We start from the raw sequence: 18,077 nt of genomic DNA, 5'->3' as shown, positions 1-18,077 counted from the left end.
TCGTTCGCTAGCTTACTTGACAATTCATCCAATTAGAGGATTCCAGACCCTCCGACGGAACGTTTCCGACCCACTTTCCGACCGCGCCGGAGACCGGTCCCCCTTGAGTTGGGATTTAAAAGCGCTTTCCGTGAAACGGGCGCGGGTTAAAAAAGAAGAAAAAAGAAAGAAGAGAGGGGAGAAAAAAAAAAAAAAAAGTGAATGCAAAGTGAATCTCGGGGCGGAAATTACGATTCTCGCGTTTAACCGTCTATTTGTCCAAAAGTGGATAAACGAGATATCATAAGCGCGTTTGCGCTTGGCACTAATCATAATTTACTTGAGGATTTCCGAAAGCACGTTCATCCACATCGATTTCATAATTAATATCGACGACTGTTATAAATTTATCTTTCATTACTCGCAACACGGTATTATGATATATAAATCAAAGACGAAAGAGAAAGAGAGAGAGAGCTGGCAAATAAAAGAAGTTTAATTACTATTTCGGTTTACTTTTCCTACTTGCGGCTCTCGTCTTTAATTTGCTTTTAATTTGTAAGCCGTTGCAAATAACCATCTTGGCGCATCGCTCTGGCTGAATAAACAAGTTTTCAGAGTTCTCAAAACTGTCGAAGGAGTCTCTCGTTAAACCGCTTACCTCAAATAAACCGCGACGATCAGCGCCGGTCGTTCCTGCCGTGGATCCGTTACTTTAACAGGGTGCAAGAAGGCCGGGATGTGTAGCCTGGACCTCGGATAAAGCGGTCCGTGGGGCACCAGCAACGTTAGAGAGTCATCCGCCTTGAGTTCCTTGTAATCCGCTTTGTTGGGCGCGAGCGGCACTTGACCCAGAGGAGTAACCGGTTGTATTTGCACTCTAGGTCTGCAGAATCCCGATCCGCCGGTGGCGTCTACCGAACCGCCGCCGCTATTAGGTCCACCTTCCTCGGTACGCGGTTCCAGCACGGAATAAGCGACCTGGATCAATCGCGGTAGACTTTTGGCGACCTTGACGCGACCGGAAGCGTCGGGTGGCGGCAGTGGTGGCCACCAATCGGCCGGTATGGTGATTTGCGCGAGACAGACGCCGTTCTCGCCGTCTGGGCTGCAGGCGGCCGTGAGCGCGGAAGATGACGAGGACGAAGACGAGGAGGAAGAGGAGGAAGAGTAGCCGCCGCTGCTCCTGCTCGCGGCATTGCCTCGCGACGGACTAGCCAGGCTTGCGTGCAACACCACGCAAACCCGCTGATGACGCGCCATCAGCATCTGACGTCTCCCACCGGCCTCGCTGCCGGCGTGGAAGAGCACCCTGAGCACGGGCGAGTCGCGCGGCACGCTATTGCCCACCAAATGAGCCGACATGTCCAAATGCCGTGCGCCAAGTTCCTGGGCGTCCAGAATTGTCGCCGCCGTCAGATTGCGTCGGGTTTCCGGTCCCGGTAGCGCGTCCAGTGGGTCAGGGACTATGTAACGCGCCGGCACGGTCTGCTTCGTGCTAAAAGGCCCGTAAGTCGCTCGCACCGACACCGGCTCGCTCGTCTGGAAGACGGTGAATTTGTCGATCGAGAGAACCGAGCCTGGCGGCGGCGACGGTACCGAGGCCCCCGCATTATTGTTGTTGATATTCGACGCGCCCGTAGATAACGCCGGAATGGTATCCGACGTGCCGCGGGCCGGGTAGTACTGCCGCGGTATATGCTTCAGAAAGAATCCACCGTCCTTGTTCTCGAAGTGAACCTCCACTGTGGCCGTCACGTCTGGAAAAGACAATAAAAAGTCACGCGGTTAGGCGAATCTCGCAACTGTCTTAAGATTTATATTAATTAATAAATATATATATACATATACATCGATGCATTTTAATTTTCAATGTCTCTCAAACGCTCCGAAGAATATCTAAGCTACCTGGGCATTTCTCGTTTAATTTCCTGCTACTTTTTTTTTTTTTTTTCAATCATAGATACTCTAAGTATCGTCGTCGCTTCGCGCTGCACGCCTTGCCCTTCGACGACGGCGATTTCTACGGGTAATAAATCACGGCCGTCGAACGACGAAGTCGACAATTTTTCCTATCGCGTCGATGGTACACGACGCGACGAAGAATGGAGTCGCCGGGCCTTGAGAGCTGGCGCGCGCTCACGCGCATCCGAAAGTTGGCGCAGGTGAGCGGAGAAGTTGTAAATCGGTGGGTAGGAGGACTAGGAGAGCCAGGAGGACGTCAGCGGGGTGTGAGGGACCCGCGCGGCTGCGCTCCATCCGGACATAAATTTCCGAGCAAATCCCGGAGTAAGCGCCAGCTGCCCACACGGCCTCGCGTAAAATGGAGGAAAGCCTCGGAAAAGCGAGAAGAGCTCTCTCTCACTTTCTCTCTCTTTCTCTTTTCCACCCTCTCGATTCGACCCTCCTCGCTTATCTCCTGTCTCACAGCGCCCCGTGATCCAACCCTCTCGTTTCTTCCACGCTAACGTTACCTTCTATTTCACCTTCTGTTGTCGCTTTTTTTTTTTTTTCCTCCTTCCAGATCCGATAACAGGCGATTACGTCGAAATGATTTAGTAAGGTTTTAACGGGACTTATTGTTACATTGTAAGAGAGAATGAGGTACGGAGATATATAATATTACACCGGCGCGTAATCGGAGAGATGCCGTTTGTTAATTTTAATTGCGGCAACTTAGCGTTTTACGCGGGAGCGCGGTACTCCCCGCGGATAGGCGGCGGCTTTATTCAATATTGATTTCGGCGTTAATAATTTTATGCCCCGGAACGTTGATTTATTATCAGAAATATCGAGGGGTCGCGTTAACGAGGCGAAGAGTTTTGTTTGTCGCGGGGTGGCCGAGCCCTATCGCGGAGTTGTGGCGCGGGAGCGCTCTGGCACGCTACACGCCCGTTGTACTGATGTATTTAACCGTGAAAATGAAATGCCTTTACAATTTGCAGTTGATTAGTGCGCTTAATCGCCCCCATAATTTCCACTTTTGCGGATCATCCACCCTGCAATCGACCCGCATTCTTGCGCGCGCTTGTACATTCGCGTTTTCCGGCTTAACGCATCGGCGAAATTCAACGCACGGTTAAGAGGCGGAGGGAAGAAAAAAAGAAGAATAAAAAGGGGGAAAAAACAAAAAAAAAAAAGAAACGAGAAGATACTCTGCGGAAGTGAAGCGGTTGCGAGAGGCTTTATTAGCACTTATTTGTCTATGTAGACAGACATGGTTGGGATCGCAAAACGTTATACGGGTCCCTCCAGCGGTCGGTCGATCCCGCAAAATGTACTCCTATCGGTCGGCGAATGAGGTGCCGGAACCGAGCGATCGAATATGACGGCCGGTCATCGGTATCGAACGGTGGTCGTTTTGGAAATACGTGGGTACGTCGAACCACTGATACATCTTCGGTTGGCTCTCGTCCAGCTCGTACTCCAAACACCGCCTAGGAATGCTGCCAAAAGGTCGTTAGCACGTCGTTCTTAAAAGTTTCGGATGCCCGCGATAACACGCGGGCGGGAGCCTCTCCCTTTCGAATCGCGTTTCCGCGGCCGCGCATATAGAATTCACAATTTTCAACATTTCGTATATACTAAGCGTTATAGCAACGTAAGTACGTACACACGGCGTGCATCGAGAAGAGAGAGAGAAAATGTAAATACTATTGAACACCCGCGCGGATTCAGCTTCGAGTGAAAAATGTATCTACATCGGATATATAATTCCCGGCGCATATCGGAATACGATCGGGAAGCAATGAAACTGAACACGCGAACTCGTACGTATATGCGTTCTATTAAATAGAATCGATGAATCTCCGGTGAATACCTGGCCCTCCCCCCTTCCCCTGTTTGAAAATCGAACGCCGACTCCCCCGCTGGCAAGACTCTAATATGCTTACGAACTCACAGCGTGTGCCGTTTGCAGCCGACGATGGGATGGTCCTCGCGGAAGCACTTCGTGTCTAACACGCTGAAATAGAGGAAGCCGACCTTCGCGCTAACGAGTTCCTCCGTGCTGTGGAGACAGTCGTAGAATCTCTCGTCGCAGGAGCAGTGCAGCCTGTGTGATTCGGCACATTTACACGAGCCTTGATCAGATTACGGGCTACGAAAAGCGGCGAAGCCTCGCTTCGTATCAATTTCGAGGCCACTTATACGATCGTTGCCGCGTACGCGTAAGTAGTTCGTAAAAAAAAAGAATCTTTTAAGATTAAAGAACAGGAATAAGATGGTAACGGATAATCGAGGGATTTCAAGTAAGAGTGAACCGAGGTAGAAAGGTAACGCTTTAAACGCGAAGGCGTACACGTTTTAAAGTAACAGCATACAAATTGCGAGCTTAGTTCACCCTTGCACCAAAGCCTCCGCCTCTTTATTTTGCATCCTAGAACGCCAGCAGGACTCGACGCGTTCCTTCTAAGGCCAGTTATTTTTTTTTTCCCCACGTCGACTGGAGTGTAATAATTTTTTTTTCTTTTTTTCTTTTTTTAGCACACGTACATTTGTCGTCGAATATTAATACTTTTTACGACGATCGCGTATAATAAATGTGCGATATTGCGTCGTTTTAATTTGTCCTCTATATTTGATATCCCTATGTTTTCCGCGAAGTTATATTCTACGCCAACAGGCCAGTTAATGAATATCGGATATATTTGCAACAGCTTCGAATTACTGACCTAGTAATAATACATCGAGCGCGTTTTTAAATGCGCTACAAGACGAGCCTTTGAAAACGCCTTTTCTGCCCTATCGCGTATCATAAAAAAAACATTACCTACGTAATTAATATACTAAAGTTCGTAATAACGCGCGACGTCGTTTATCAACGTCAAGCGTCAGCCGCAACTGTAGTAAGACACGCACGAAACTTGGTAACTGTTCCAGTTGCGTGAAATCGCACAACAGACTTGCGCTACCGCGAGCTAGTTCATTGACTCGCTTCCGCAATTGCTGGTATTTTTTTCCCCCCCCCCGCAAAATAATACGATAATAATGCTCACGGGTGAGAACCCGTGCATGTTTTACATACAAAAAAATTATTAGTATTTTTTTTCTTGCATTTTTCCAGCACTTCCTCCGATATTCAATAACACAAAACTTCGTTTATCGATATTGCATTCGGTGCGCAACTATGCGTACTGGTTACCGATATTCGTAACGTACATTCATGTGCTACATGTACAAAATAACTATAATAGATTGCATGTGTGCTAAAAAAAAAATTATGTATATTTTCTCGCGCGTTGGTTATCAGCCTGACGTGCACGAATATATTTTTTTTCTGGTTTCTTTTTTTTTTTTTTTTTTTTTTTTTTTTGCCGTACTTGCGAATCATATCAAGGATCTTTAAGAAGAATAACACATTTTTATAAAAATAACAGCAGACACGCACGACATAAAAATATTCACGTGCCAAATATAGATGTTAAAGATATAAAAATATCGAGGATCGATAAACTTTAACCTTTTCAGGCCGGAGCTTTCTGACACACTTTTCAAAGACGTTAAAAACCATCAGCGCAAAACGCGAAAGATTATCCCGGTTTCAATTCATCGTTTAATCGAAATAGGCCCTGACATAGAGGTCGTTATTCTAAATATTCACCTCGTGTAAAAAGCAGAATTCACGAGACCGTGTTTGGTCTCCATCGGTTCAATGACATCTTTACAATTGTCGTGTTCGCGACAACATGCGTCGGTCATCGCGAATATTCCCAAATCATCCGGACCGTCCGCTACATTACCACTGCCGCACCATTTCGTTCCTGATAAAAATTCAAATAAAATAACGAGTAAGTTTTTTTTTAAAAAAAAAGGAAAAAAAAACTTCCTCCACGTTAGCGAACGTCCCAACGTCAAAAAATAGCAATTTGATGATAATAATTAAAAACTGCTCGTTCTTTTGTTCTACTACTATACAAAACTTATGTCTCTTTTTGCAATACTTTTGAAAATAAATATTAAGCTTTACGTATCGTTTGCAAGAGACTAAATAAAGTGTTAAAATGTAAAGAGCACTTCGTTACCAGTAAAATTTAATCTACATTCTCCGCCAAAAAAAAAAAAAAAAAGAAATTAAAATAAAACTTCGTAAAAGTCCAGTTCAATTTTGTAACAAATCGAAAAACAGAGTCAATATAGTTTCTATATAGCCGCAGTATATTTTATACACGTAGATGTTAATATTATGATTGTATTAACAAAAATATGTCACTAAAGTGAGTCCCACCTGGAAATATAAGGGCCGACTCGTACGTGGTATCGCGAAGTTCATTGCTGCCGATCCCGGTGTTGTTCGGAAACGAGATATGCCATCCGCGGATATTTCGGGACGCCAATAAAAGCACGGAAAGCAACACAATGGTCGGAGTCATCGCTGCGGAATCCTACTGCCGTTCTAACGAAGGTGAAAGAGGAAGAGTCCCTTTTATACAGCGCGTAACGAGAATCTTTGTCCCTGCGCTCCATTTCGTTTTTAAGCCATCTAATCGCTCGAGTTACGCTCGGCGTACGAAAAAGGTGAGCATTGCGACGCGCGATATACATTTGCATTCCCTGCGACGGTATTAATCTGCTTCGAGATAACAAAGCCGGATTCTAAAGGGAGAATTATCAAAGAGCCTTCCCGGACACGTTCAAAATTATACCGACAAAAGCATGCGCGATAATCTAATTTTAACGAGAAATGGAAATAAAGTCGCAATCGAGCTCGGTGAGAAAAAGGCGCACGGTTGTGTCTTCGTGCCGAATAAAAATGCTTATGAACATTATTACCTTGATTATTTCACCGCAATTGTTTATTTGACGCAGGTACAGGAAACCAAGCAGGACTTAATTACTATTATACGTTATTTCTTTTAGTAATCAAGTGTGAGCGATATTGGAATAAAAAAAAAAGAAAAAAAAATTGCCGAACGATTTAATTAAGTGATAGGTATTAATCCGGAATTTATTTTCGCCGCTAACGAAATTAACCGGCAAATAACCGCGTACGAATTTTGACGGGAATCGCGTTTCACAGGGAAACAAACAAGAGTTTATTTTCGCGACGGGTGGGAATACATTTTTTTTTTCTCCCTTTCTCCCCACATGACGCACCAAATAAAAAGTTGCACGCAGTGATAAAAGTTCTCGAAATAACACTTCTATGGGTAAACTTCTCCAGAGAGGAATGCGATTTCGAGAGCGCGGATTCAAATGGACCGGGGGGATACTCTCATTTCGAAAACAAACGAAAACTCGGCCGGGCTTCCGTTCAAATCCCTACCCTCCCCTTCTCCTCTCGATCGGATTTTTTTTATTTTTTATTTCTTTCTTCTCGCGCGGCCAGAGTGACGAGGGGGTATCCGCAGTTTCTATTTGCGCCGTCCCATAAAAATGAATGCGGCACGCTCAATTGCCGTATGGCTCGTCGTGTACAGTGTTTGCTTCCGTAGCGCGATCGCTTGATGTCAAAGTAAATCCCGCGGGACCCTAGGCTCTCACGGGTGCGAGTAGAGTGAGTGGGTTATGAACCCTGGAGCTGACCGGCATACGTCAATATTGTGCAACCGTGATACCAATAATAACTCGACCGATAATCGATCGCCGAGTTGTTGTTGCCCCGTTACGGCAGTCGATACGGCAAATTGAGAAAACGCACGTTGGACCAGGTTATAGTGAGAGAGTAACGGACACGTGCTCTCAAAGAGCACCTCCCTCCGGCCGCCCTCTCCGCCACTCTTGGGGCGGTGATTAATTTTGCAAGGTGTACTTCCGTCCCGGGAAACTTATTACTTTTCTTCTGCTACTTATTTTCTATTAATGCCCCTGCCGTGTGTTACGAGATAGTTGACGTAAATGGACAGAAAAATTGCGAACGGCTAATTCATAATTTAAGCGCGCGTGTTTTCTTCAAATTGCGCCACCGCGCGCGGCTTTATTTCTCGCCATTGCGATAATAATTTTCGCCAAGATAAATGCTATTCGGCAGAATACATTATATCATGTTATATTATGACGTTTCAATCGCAAACCGTGCGCGACTATAAATCAAAGACAATTTACAATGTAACATCGATTGTCGCGTAATAGAATAAAACGTAGAATCGTTCGAAGCATAGTTTGCATATATAAATCGTAAATTTCATCTTCGTTACAAGTTAACGCCGATTCAACTAGCCCCGCGCTTACTCGATCAAACTTTTAATTTTATCTAAGAGACGGCACAAAATAACATTTCCCAACTTTGGGAGATCTTTTTATTTTCCCCCTCTACGGATCCCGCGTGATGTAAAAGTTTACATAAGGATGCATAAGGAAGATCTCACGAGGAAAAAAAAGATCACTTTGACTCGATTGCCTCGAGAACACGCCGTGGTGTAAAGTACGAAGGGGTGCACTTTACGATAGTTACGTGCAATCGCACTCTGGAATATCGTCGGGATTCGGGCAAAGAAAGTGGTGGATATTACGCGGCCCGACCAGACCCTCCTGACGACGCGCGCAGTCCGCCAGCCACAATCCAACAGCTGTTACACGCTCGGGTGACACTGGCGGACCGATTCCAGATACCCGGAAGATTGTTTCCAGACGGCCCGCCTCAAACCTCCGCTCGCATCCACGAGAGAAATATTCTTTCGGCGGCTCCGGCCGGCTGCTCGCTCTCGGATTCGCCGAAACGCCGGCGGATCTCCGACAAATTCTCAAGATCGATCCGTGCGCTCGTAGTTCCGCGACCGATCTCCTTCGCCTGCCCTCCCTCCCCGCGACACCGTCCTCGTACCCCAAGTTTAACTCGAATGCATCATCGGTTGTCTTTCGCTCATCAACGCTGCATTCCGGAAGGCCTCCGTCAACATCGCCATTACGCTCGACGTGATCGATGATCGAGGTGATGATGGAATGCCCAAACTTTGCCTCGACCGTCGGCTAAACAAATGTTTAACCGTTCACAAACGATTGAAGTTTAATAAGCCGCTTAATATCTACATTTTGCCGCGCGTTTGAATATTTATTAAGTAAACGTTCGAACGACAAAAAAAAAAAAAAAAAAGAAAAAGGAAAAAAAAAAGGAAAAGAAAGAGAAAAAAAAAAGATGAAGAGAAAAAGGAATTGCCGAGTACCTTACAGTCTTTCATTTCGAAATATTAAAACGTTACGTTTTTATTCCCGCTCAAAGAATACACCGGGATAAAAATCTACTTTTCACAGATCGATGAACATTCAGTAGGACACTCTGTATATTTTACGACGTAATCGCCCGGTCGCAAAATTTAAAGTGACTGATCGTTACTCCGGCGTTTTTCTAGCATACCAGACGGTGTATATCGCAAGTTCCCTCCCTCCTACCTCGGAAAACGTGACCATCAATCGATTCGATCTCAATTTCGGTTTTATCGCTGGCGACAGACTGTCTCGCCAGCGCTATGTCGATGTCAAAGTGCTCCGGGTCATCCTCGTAATCCCTCAAGATCTCGAGGCTTTTCGAAGGTCGCTTTTCGCGAAGGCGCCTTTCCCTCAAACGTCCTCGTCAGTGTCTGTAGATACGCGCTTGATTGAATACGAGTCGATTCGCCCGACAGAGTCGAAAATTGCAAGCCGAAAAGAAATCCTTCCGCCTCGACTTAACGCGATTCTGACGAAGCTAATAAAAGGCCCACTTTTGCGCCGCCCGATTATCAAATTCAATTTAAGACTTTCGGCGAAATCTATTTGCGAGGAGAGTAAGTACAGTGCCCCGCCGCTAACGAGATTACTATCCTACGTATACATATATAATCTGACAATGTGTTTAATATTCGGCATTTAATTTAACGCGCGTGTTTCGCGCAGCTGGGGGATTATAATCTTTCCGCGCTATCGCGGCGCCCGCGCTAGAAGTCCGCGAGATCGCGATGCATTAAATTCAGAAATTTCCAAGTGACTTCCGCGGCAAGTTGGCGCGCGGAGTTTGTTAATATTTTCCGTAATCTTCGTACGGGCTGCTTAATTTTGCACCCGCTCCGTAAAAGCGAGTCCGAAACGCAAATGCGTATATGAAATATGCAGCGCTGTTACTTGTAATGAGAAGATAGTTAGCAGTCCGGAGTAGATATTGTTACGAGCGAAAGCAGCTTTACTCCCCCTCTCCCCCTCGTGAGCCGGCGCACGCAGGCTTATTGAGCGAAATTTCAGCTCCGAAAATTTATTAAATTTTACTCATCACGCCGCTCCCCGCGTTATTACATGCCTGTAATTTCCCAACCGTAACTTCCATATCACGATTCCGGCGTACATTGCTATCTATTTATTTTAACGTAATGTGCCACCACGCACGCATCAATTTCGTATTTATGCGTCGAAATAGAGAATTACCCTTGTGTCACATAAATACCTTAATTAATCAGTTATTTAACTGCCGTCGAATTACAATGGTAATTAACAGAAGTGGCGCGACAATTAAAAAGGCAGCAAGTTTCCCTTTACGGCGCGCATTGCGATTAAATAGAAACGCACGGCTAGCAATTATTAAATCGCTATAAAATATGCAGACGTACATGCGCGAGCTGTTCGCATTGTTCCCTCCCGAGAAAGACGCGGTTATAACTTTGTTATAATTATATCCACAAAATTATAATGCGGCGCTCGGTTAAAGTGCGCGATATACGCGCCCAAATAGGTTCACTAATGCGTGAATTATAAATAAATGTCATGTCTGCTCAGAATCGTGTTCCCGTATCCTGTATGAAGTTTGTTTATTTCCACGATAAGTGGACACGAGCTGCTAATTCCTGAGAAAATACTACTCCACATCGGTCTACTGCGCGTTACGCGAGATTATCTCAGATTATTATATTACGCAAGCCTTTGACACTGTTGTTTACGCGCGACAATTTTTCCATTCTAAAGAGCGATTTTCTATTTCACGGAGGAACGATGCGTTTATTTCTCGCGAATTTTCCGGCCTTGTGAAACCGATTTTCCTCCAATTGGCCCTCACATCTATTCCTCACCGAGATTGCGCGCTCTCTGTCTCTCTCTCTCTCTCTTTCTCTCTGGTAGAAATATCGGACAAGGGAAATAGGATATTCCAGAGCTATCTCATTAGGGGGTGAGGTGGGGCGATTTTTTTTTCTCCCCCGCGATTCGATAAAATAAAGAAGGAGGAATTACCCGGTTACGGAACGGGAGTCGCGTCGGGCCGGATATTTTATTCAACCGGAAGGGAAGAGAAGCGTTCCGCGAGCGGGTCGGGCAGAAGATACCTTTTCCGTCGCTGCGAACTCGCAGCTGCGGGCCGCTCTCGTTGTCAAATCGATCGTGCCGGACGTTGTCGCGTCGCGCGGGGAATCGGTGCGCCGCTCGGCTTTGCGACAGCGATGCCTCGCCGCTGCAATCGAGATCCGCCAGATATCCGTAGAGATCCAGGAAAATCCTCAGGGGTATCATGGCCGAGCCACCTTCCGGCTCGCGCGTCAGCAGCTCGCACACGTATATCATCGTCTCGAGAAGATTCCGAAGCGGACGCGGCTGAGCGTAAATGATTGCGAGCCGTGATCGAAATGCGGCTAATAAACTCTCGCAAGAGTTGATTTCAGAGCGAGCGATAAAATTTAATATTATTAACCTCTCGGTAAAGGCGCGGCGAATAAGCATTTCATAATTGTAATTTTAATTGTTGCAGTACAATTGTAAAATGCAAAGTGTGTGTAACGCTGTATAATATTACATTTATTGGCACGCGCCCTACGCTGGGAATAAAATACCCGAACAAATATTTCTATCTGACGTTTGATCGTTATTTTGTTTTCCCCAAAAATTTATCGTACATTTCTTGCCAAAAAATTAAAAAAATATCGATCGCGACGTGCACGCAGTATGCGCTACATCTTTTAGTTAGTCGCGAGTGCCCGAATTGTTTTATTCGAGAATGTTCAATACCGTTAATGGTACTTCTATTATTACTGCGTTAAAAGTTCAATAGCTGACAGTTGCTGTTATTCAATTAAAACCACTGTGACATTTTTAGCTTGTTTTAACTGTAATTTTTTTTACAACAATGTACACAACGTATAATACTGTTTTTGTTCTCGTCTTATATTAAATATCTCGCGTTTAAATAAAAGTTAATATATTTTCAACTCGACAGTAAACCAAAATTAATAACAGCTTTACCAAAAATTTTGCAAATACTACATATTTTCTACATAATAAATACCGCTTTTTACAACAAATACAAAGCGAAACGTGACAACGTATTAAGGGATTCGTAAAAAAAAAAGAAAAAAAAAATATTTCCGGAAACGAGATACTCCCGTGATAAAACAACCCCGGGGTCCCAGAGAAAAAACGCGTAGTGTTTGCTGAGCTCGATATACTATATCGGAAAGAACACGAACGCGTGATAAAGGGATTTTCGTTTCACTAGTGACGCTTACAACTCACATTTCCTATAAATCCGCAGGCGACCGCGGAGGAATCGATGGAAGTCGCAGCGCGCTTTATCATGCAACAGACCGGCGACCGTAAAAAGCTGATAGAGAATCGTCACGGGCGAGCCCAATGCCCGCCAGCCCTGCGGATGATCTTTCAGCTGGACCTGGCTCACGTGGCCGTATCGAGCAGGATATCTTGAGGTAGCCGGGCGCGATGCCCGAGGGCATTGATGGTCGACGCTCCAATCTGTCCTGCGGGGACAATAATGCCGCGGTCGCATTGAGATTGTTGCACACGGTCAGTTACCAATCGGCTCTTGGCTCGGTAGTCGATAATGCCTGCTGTCGCGCCTACGTATACATAATACACGCGTAACGCAAAGCCCCGTTAGGAATCGGTTAGGTTTCCACCGTCACGAGACGTGGCTGTCGCGCGGAATTCCCATTCAAACGGCCGCCTCTCTCGGCACTCCGAAGCGCAAATTACGCTGATATTTGTCTTCGGCGTTTCTCGTCCGCCTCGTTCCCTCGTTCGCATCACATTCTATTCCGGAAAGCGACGTGTGCGCGTCGGAAATATCGCTCTATAAGCCAGGTATCGTCTGTCGCGTAACGCAATACGTCGCGAATAAATGAGAAATTCCAGTTGGCGACGACGATAACGATTACGCAGGGCTCCCTCCCTCCCCCAATCACCGTGTTGTTGCGAACGATAGTCGCAAATTAGATCGCGCGCGTTGTAAATTAATCGGTAAAATGCACGGATGTCATAAAGGTGAAGTATAATTCGACGAAATTGAAACCAATTATGCGTCCGCGTACATCTATTCACGTTGCGAACTATGGGGATAATCAAGGAATTATTCAACATCAAAAAGCTTTAGCGAAGCAAGCTTTCGTGATTCAAGGATAGAATCCATGGAAACTATTATAATTTGTGGCGAACTTCTCATTAACGATATAATATGACATATGGACAATTTGAAATTTCACGAAATGTTTAATTCGCACACAAATTAATTGCGCGAATAAATTAACAACCATGTAAAATAACACCATGAAAAGAAATTAAATAAAATATAAAATAAAAATAAAATAAAAAGAAGCAAAAACTAGATTGACCGCCGAATTAATTTCGTTAACTTATGTAACAATTATGATCGTTATATATAATTGCATTATGTGAAGAGAGTTTACGAGTTCGCTGATAACGAGCAATAATGAATGATATTAATAATGAGAATAATAATGCTGCGGTTAATATAATTACGGCAGGAATAACTCGCGGGGAAAAATATTCAAAATATTAAAAATTAATATGACTAATGACAAGTAATCGTTCAATTCTTAAATGCATTTCGGCACCCCGCCGGATTAACTTTTAATTATCGATCAATTACGTTTGAGAGAAAGATCGCGCGGCTCGTCTTTAACTTCTCTTTAACGTTGTTATTCTATAACTAGAATCGCGCAAACTTATAATTACAGACATCCGCCGGAAGAACGCGGATGGACAAACTCTGGAGATGAGAGCGCGCGCTTCACTTTGACCCGCTTTACGAATAATATAATAATGAATATTCGCGCTAAAGTAATATAACGGATCGATCGGTACGCGTGGAATTTTCATTAATTTTTGCCATAAAAATATTTCAAAAATTATATATCTAATAACTTTTTCCGCCGTTCGAGTCTTAAGAAATGGGAAGAGGGTGATGGGAAAAAAAAGAGACGAGAAGACGAGAGACGAGATCGAAAAGAAAGGAGCAAAAGTTGGATTAATAACGAGAGATAAGTGGTGAGTCACAATTAAAAAGTTATCATCTCTTTCCCTTCTTTCGTGCTAAATATTCGATACAGTCCCATCGACGTTTCTTCGAGGAAGGCTCGACTTTCGAAACGAATCCTTGAGGCGCAGGGCCGAATTTTGAAATATCTCAAGAGTCTAAGTTCCTCATAGTGAATCCTTTTTTCCTCGCGCAGTTAAGTTTTCCTCATAACACGAAATTGCGCGTGTTGTACGATGAATAATGGATCCGAGGAAAGGTAATACGAGCAGAAGAGGAGATAGCTGAGCCCGGCCGGCGCGGAAACGGCGTGTTTGCGGAAAAAGGAATGTACCTTAGCCGGGGGCAACTCTCGCCCGTTCGCGAGAGCACGGAAATACGCGGCGGTCCATCGCAGGAGGAATCGTGCGGCTGCGTGCGAATTGCCGCCTTCGCGTAGACCTTTCAGAATATGCGGGAACGTCGACGGTAAGTTTATCTGCTGGGCGCGGTAAATCTGCCTGGGTCTGCGAATCTGACATTGTGCACGCGCGCAACGCAAAAGGTAAAAGACGGGAGCCGTAGGTAGGTTGAGGCAAGCGGAGGAGACAAAAGACGAACCGAACGAGATTCGACGTGAAACGATTCGATTGATTCGCACGAACCGTCGCTTGCCGCCGTCGCCGTCGTCATATTCCATTTTCTTTGAGGAACTGTCGATGGGTATACAGGTGAGGTAGCGATACGAACAAGGAGCTTATACATAGTTTCGCGAATTGTGGCGAGAATTGTCGTTCCCGGGTGACAGATAGTAAATCGATTCGAATCGGAATACGTAATACGAAAACAATTTTTTAATTTTTTTTTTTAATATTTTTTTCTCAAAAAATAAAACTTTATTTTTCCACCAATTTATTTTGTATTTACTTTTTATTAATTTTTGAATTTTTTGGTTGCTTTTTGTTGTTGTAATATTAAAATTGAAAGAATCAAGTAAAGCTTCAGTCCAAACATATTTAATAAAAAATAAATAAAAATAATAATAATAAATCGTCTAGCGGGCTATCTATCTTTACATGAATTTTATATCGTAATCCGAAGTCTACCTATAATTCGCGGAAAATTCCGCTTAACTCCTCCGCGGGGAATTTAACGCATGCTTTCAGCGAACTTAAACGGCAATAACCACGATCGATGAAACATTGAAAACGTACTTCATTTTACGAGGAGACACGTTTCGGGCTTTTTTAAAATTTAACTAATCGATCGATTATTTGATTCCCACGCGTAGGTTTTAATACCCCGTTCAATTTCGGTCGATTCGCTACAATTAGGATCTATTGGCGTGTCTATTTTTTTAAAGCCTCGTTATAATTTCACGATGAAATATTTTATCGAGTACATACATACACAGCGAGCTTAATTCGCTCCGACAATGGTTGCTCCTTCGACCTAATTTTTCAACATATTTAAGCGAGCAAAAATTTAATTGTACAAACTAAAATCTGTATATATGTCAACGTCGACTATTAATTAATTTAATATTAAAAAAATATTCACTGGCACTATATAAAACCTGTTAAAAAATATAAGGTTTCGACAAGACGTGCATATTCGACGTGTCGTAATATCGACCGTGCGCGATCCAGTTTCGTGTAATAATTTAACAAAAAAAAAAAAAAAAGTGGGGAAGCTCTCGAGATTCATGTGTTTACAATCCGCGACCCCAATGAACGTGGAGGTACGCTATAGACGTGCCGTCAATATTTTTACAAACGCGATGAATTACATGGAACAATAAGACCAATACGCCGACCACCTCCGACACTCTCAATGGAATACAAATGGTACTGGGCAAACAACGGAGATCGACAGCCCTCTGGAAATCGAACGGCCGCCACCGCCAGGTTCCTCCACCACCACGTCAGAATCAATGATCGATCCGACCCCATTCCTCTCCTTGCATTATTGCGACCCTCATTCTATTACTCGTGCGTCGGCACATATACATTTCTCGATACACGGCCTCCATCGCTTTTGTCGCGATGCATAAATGAAACATTCCTATTCAGAGCACCGCTCGACCGTCTCTACGCTCGCCGGCCGACGAGCGTAAAAAAGAAAAAAATAAACGCTTGGAAGATAACTCGCTTTTCACTTCCTATCAGCTCGTGCTCCACCGAGTCGATTAGTGCGATTCGGCGGCGATCGACGGATATCGAACGAATTAAGGAGCGCGGGCAAGTGGCACGGAATAGAATTCTAGGTTAATAACCCGAATCGTATTTTCATAAAGAGATAATTTCGTCGAATAACGGCTCGAGTGTCAAGCAAAGGAGATCGTTAGCTTTAAAAAAAAAAAAAGAAAAAAATTATGTTAGCAAACTCATGGAAAAGAACCGTAATCAACAACGGATGAGAAATTTGCAGCGTACCCTTCCTCTCTCTTTTCCCCCTCGGTGAGTTCCCTTCGGCGTACATCTCGGAGGGTAATCGCCGGAATAGTTTTCAATCGATCGCGAGCCGCGGGTGCGCCGCGGCACGGAAAAAGGGCACGCCTGGCGCAATTCGCGACCGTGTTATACATATACGCGGCGCATCATCCCCCCGGACGCCGTTTCCTCGCTAGCTCCAACACGAATATCGCGGGCCTTGGTCTCGAATAAAGAGCGGAAGCAATTTCGTCGTCCTTCGGGAGTGGCCTTGGCACGAGTGCCGTCGACGTCCCGTTGAATGAATTCAGAGGAGTAACGAGCGTCGTCGCGTCTGTCGATTAAATCGAAGGCGCCGTCGATTAAAATCGACGAATTATTTCTCGTGAAATAAAAATAATAAGCACGCATAAGGTTTTTTTTAATCAAAAAGAACGAGACGCTCTAACATCCACCTTATTTTTTTTTTCTTTTTTTTTTTCTTTTTTTCTGAGAGAAGGTTCTTGTCGGACGAAGACTTAGCGGTCGAAGCCGGATCGCCGGTGAATAGCGAAATCGCGCGCTAATGGCGACGACGAGGGAAATTTATGTGCGCGAGAGGATTGCAAACGGTGTTGGCTGAATTATTAGGATGGTTTTGGGCGAACGTTTTAACCGTTACCGTCGTTCCGCCGAGCGTTAAGCGGAAAATGAATGTGTCCCGCCTTTCGCGCGCGTGAATATTGAAATTTTATTTCGAACGCATCTGCGTCAACTCGCGCGTCTGAATGCGGTAAACATTTTCCGCGATAAACACGTTTGGAATTAATTTCGCGGGGAAAACTGAAAAGCAGAGGTTAATTAAAACGTAAAGCGAAGTTATTCGCGAACCACGAGAACCCTTATTTTATTTTATGCTTTTTCTGATTACGTTGCAGAGCGTCTATAAATTAAAAAAAAAAACGTCCTCTCGCACGATTCGTTATTAAGATAATATCCAGAAGAAATTACGGAGATGTCGGACAACATCTGGCAATGTATCGCCGTTACATGTGGACTAAATGGCAGTGACTTTTGACTCCTTTGCTTGCACGAACAATATGCTAGAGCCGACTTCTTCGTTCTTCGACCCGCTTTCGCGAGTTTCCGTGCAAGTAATTGCGGGACAAGTCGGTCGGCCGGCGTCGGCAACTGCGTTCGCATATAGGTATACACTTCCGGCGTCTAGCTGCAAGTATTGCGGTAGCGGCTCCTCGGTGCATCTGATACCGACGATGAATAGGCGGCGGGGTGTAATGCATGTGGCTGTAAGAGTTATGCACGGGTACCGAAGCAGCGCGACTTTAACAACTGACAACGGAAGGAGAATGTGGAAACAATAACGGGATTAAATTTATAAAACTGCTGCGTCGGGGGTGATTTTTCTCATCTAGAAAGTGCGCCCGGTGAATCGTACTTCTTTCTCAATAATCCCGCGACACGGCGATACGATCATTTTCGGCAAAATATCGCTGCGCTCCTCTCCGAGA

At 44.7% G+C, this 18,077-nt stretch overlaps 3 protein-coding genes across 4 annotated transcripts in view; all 3 read right to left on the bottom strand.

Moving 5' to 3' along the window:
- Dtn (transmembrane protein 132C dtn) overlaps nt 1-18,077 on the bottom strand; it is an 86,110-nt gene that overhangs the window by 26,327 nt on the left and 41,706 nt on the right. For both annotated transcript variants that reach the window (XM_070674184.1, XM_070674185.1), the window contains exon 2: nt 641-1,739. In XM_070674184.1, the coding sequence (XP_070530285.1) occupies nt 641-1,739 (1,099 nt within the window). The remainder of the gene's footprint in view (nt 1-640; nt 1,740-18,077) is intronic.
- On the bottom strand, nt 1,940-7,302 carry Pla2 (phospholipase A2). The gene is made up of 4 exons (XM_070672312.1): nt 6,206-7,302; nt 5,582-5,741; nt 3,881-4,033; nt 1,940-3,425 (listed from the first exon to the last, which is right to left on the bottom strand). Exons 1-4 carry the CDS (start codon nt 6,348-6,350, stop codon nt 3,263-3,265), a joined length of 621 nt encoding a protein of 206 aa, XP_070528413.1. The 5' UTR covers nt 6,351-7,302; the 3' UTR covers nt 1,940-3,262.
- On the bottom strand, nt 7,301-11,436 carry LOC139109490 (uncharacterized). Its single transcript, XM_070668588.1, has 3 exons — nt 11,202-11,436; nt 9,272-9,483; nt 7,301-8,886 (listed from the first exon to the last, which is right to left on the bottom strand). Exons 1-3 carry the CDS (start codon nt 11,434-11,436, stop codon nt 8,368-8,370), a joined length of 966 nt encoding a protein of 321 aa, XP_070524689.1. The 3' UTR covers nt 7,301-8,367.

This window comes from Cardiocondyla obscurior, linkage group LG02 (genome assembly GCF_019399895.1).
Source record: "Cardiocondyla obscurior isolate alpha-2009 linkage group LG02, Cobs3.1, whole genome shotgun sequence".
NCBI classification, from domain to species: Eukaryota; Metazoa; Arthropoda; class Insecta; order Hymenoptera; family Formicidae; genus Cardiocondyla; species Cardiocondyla obscurior.
This window is presented reverse-complemented; position numbering and strand designations above follow the sequence as displayed.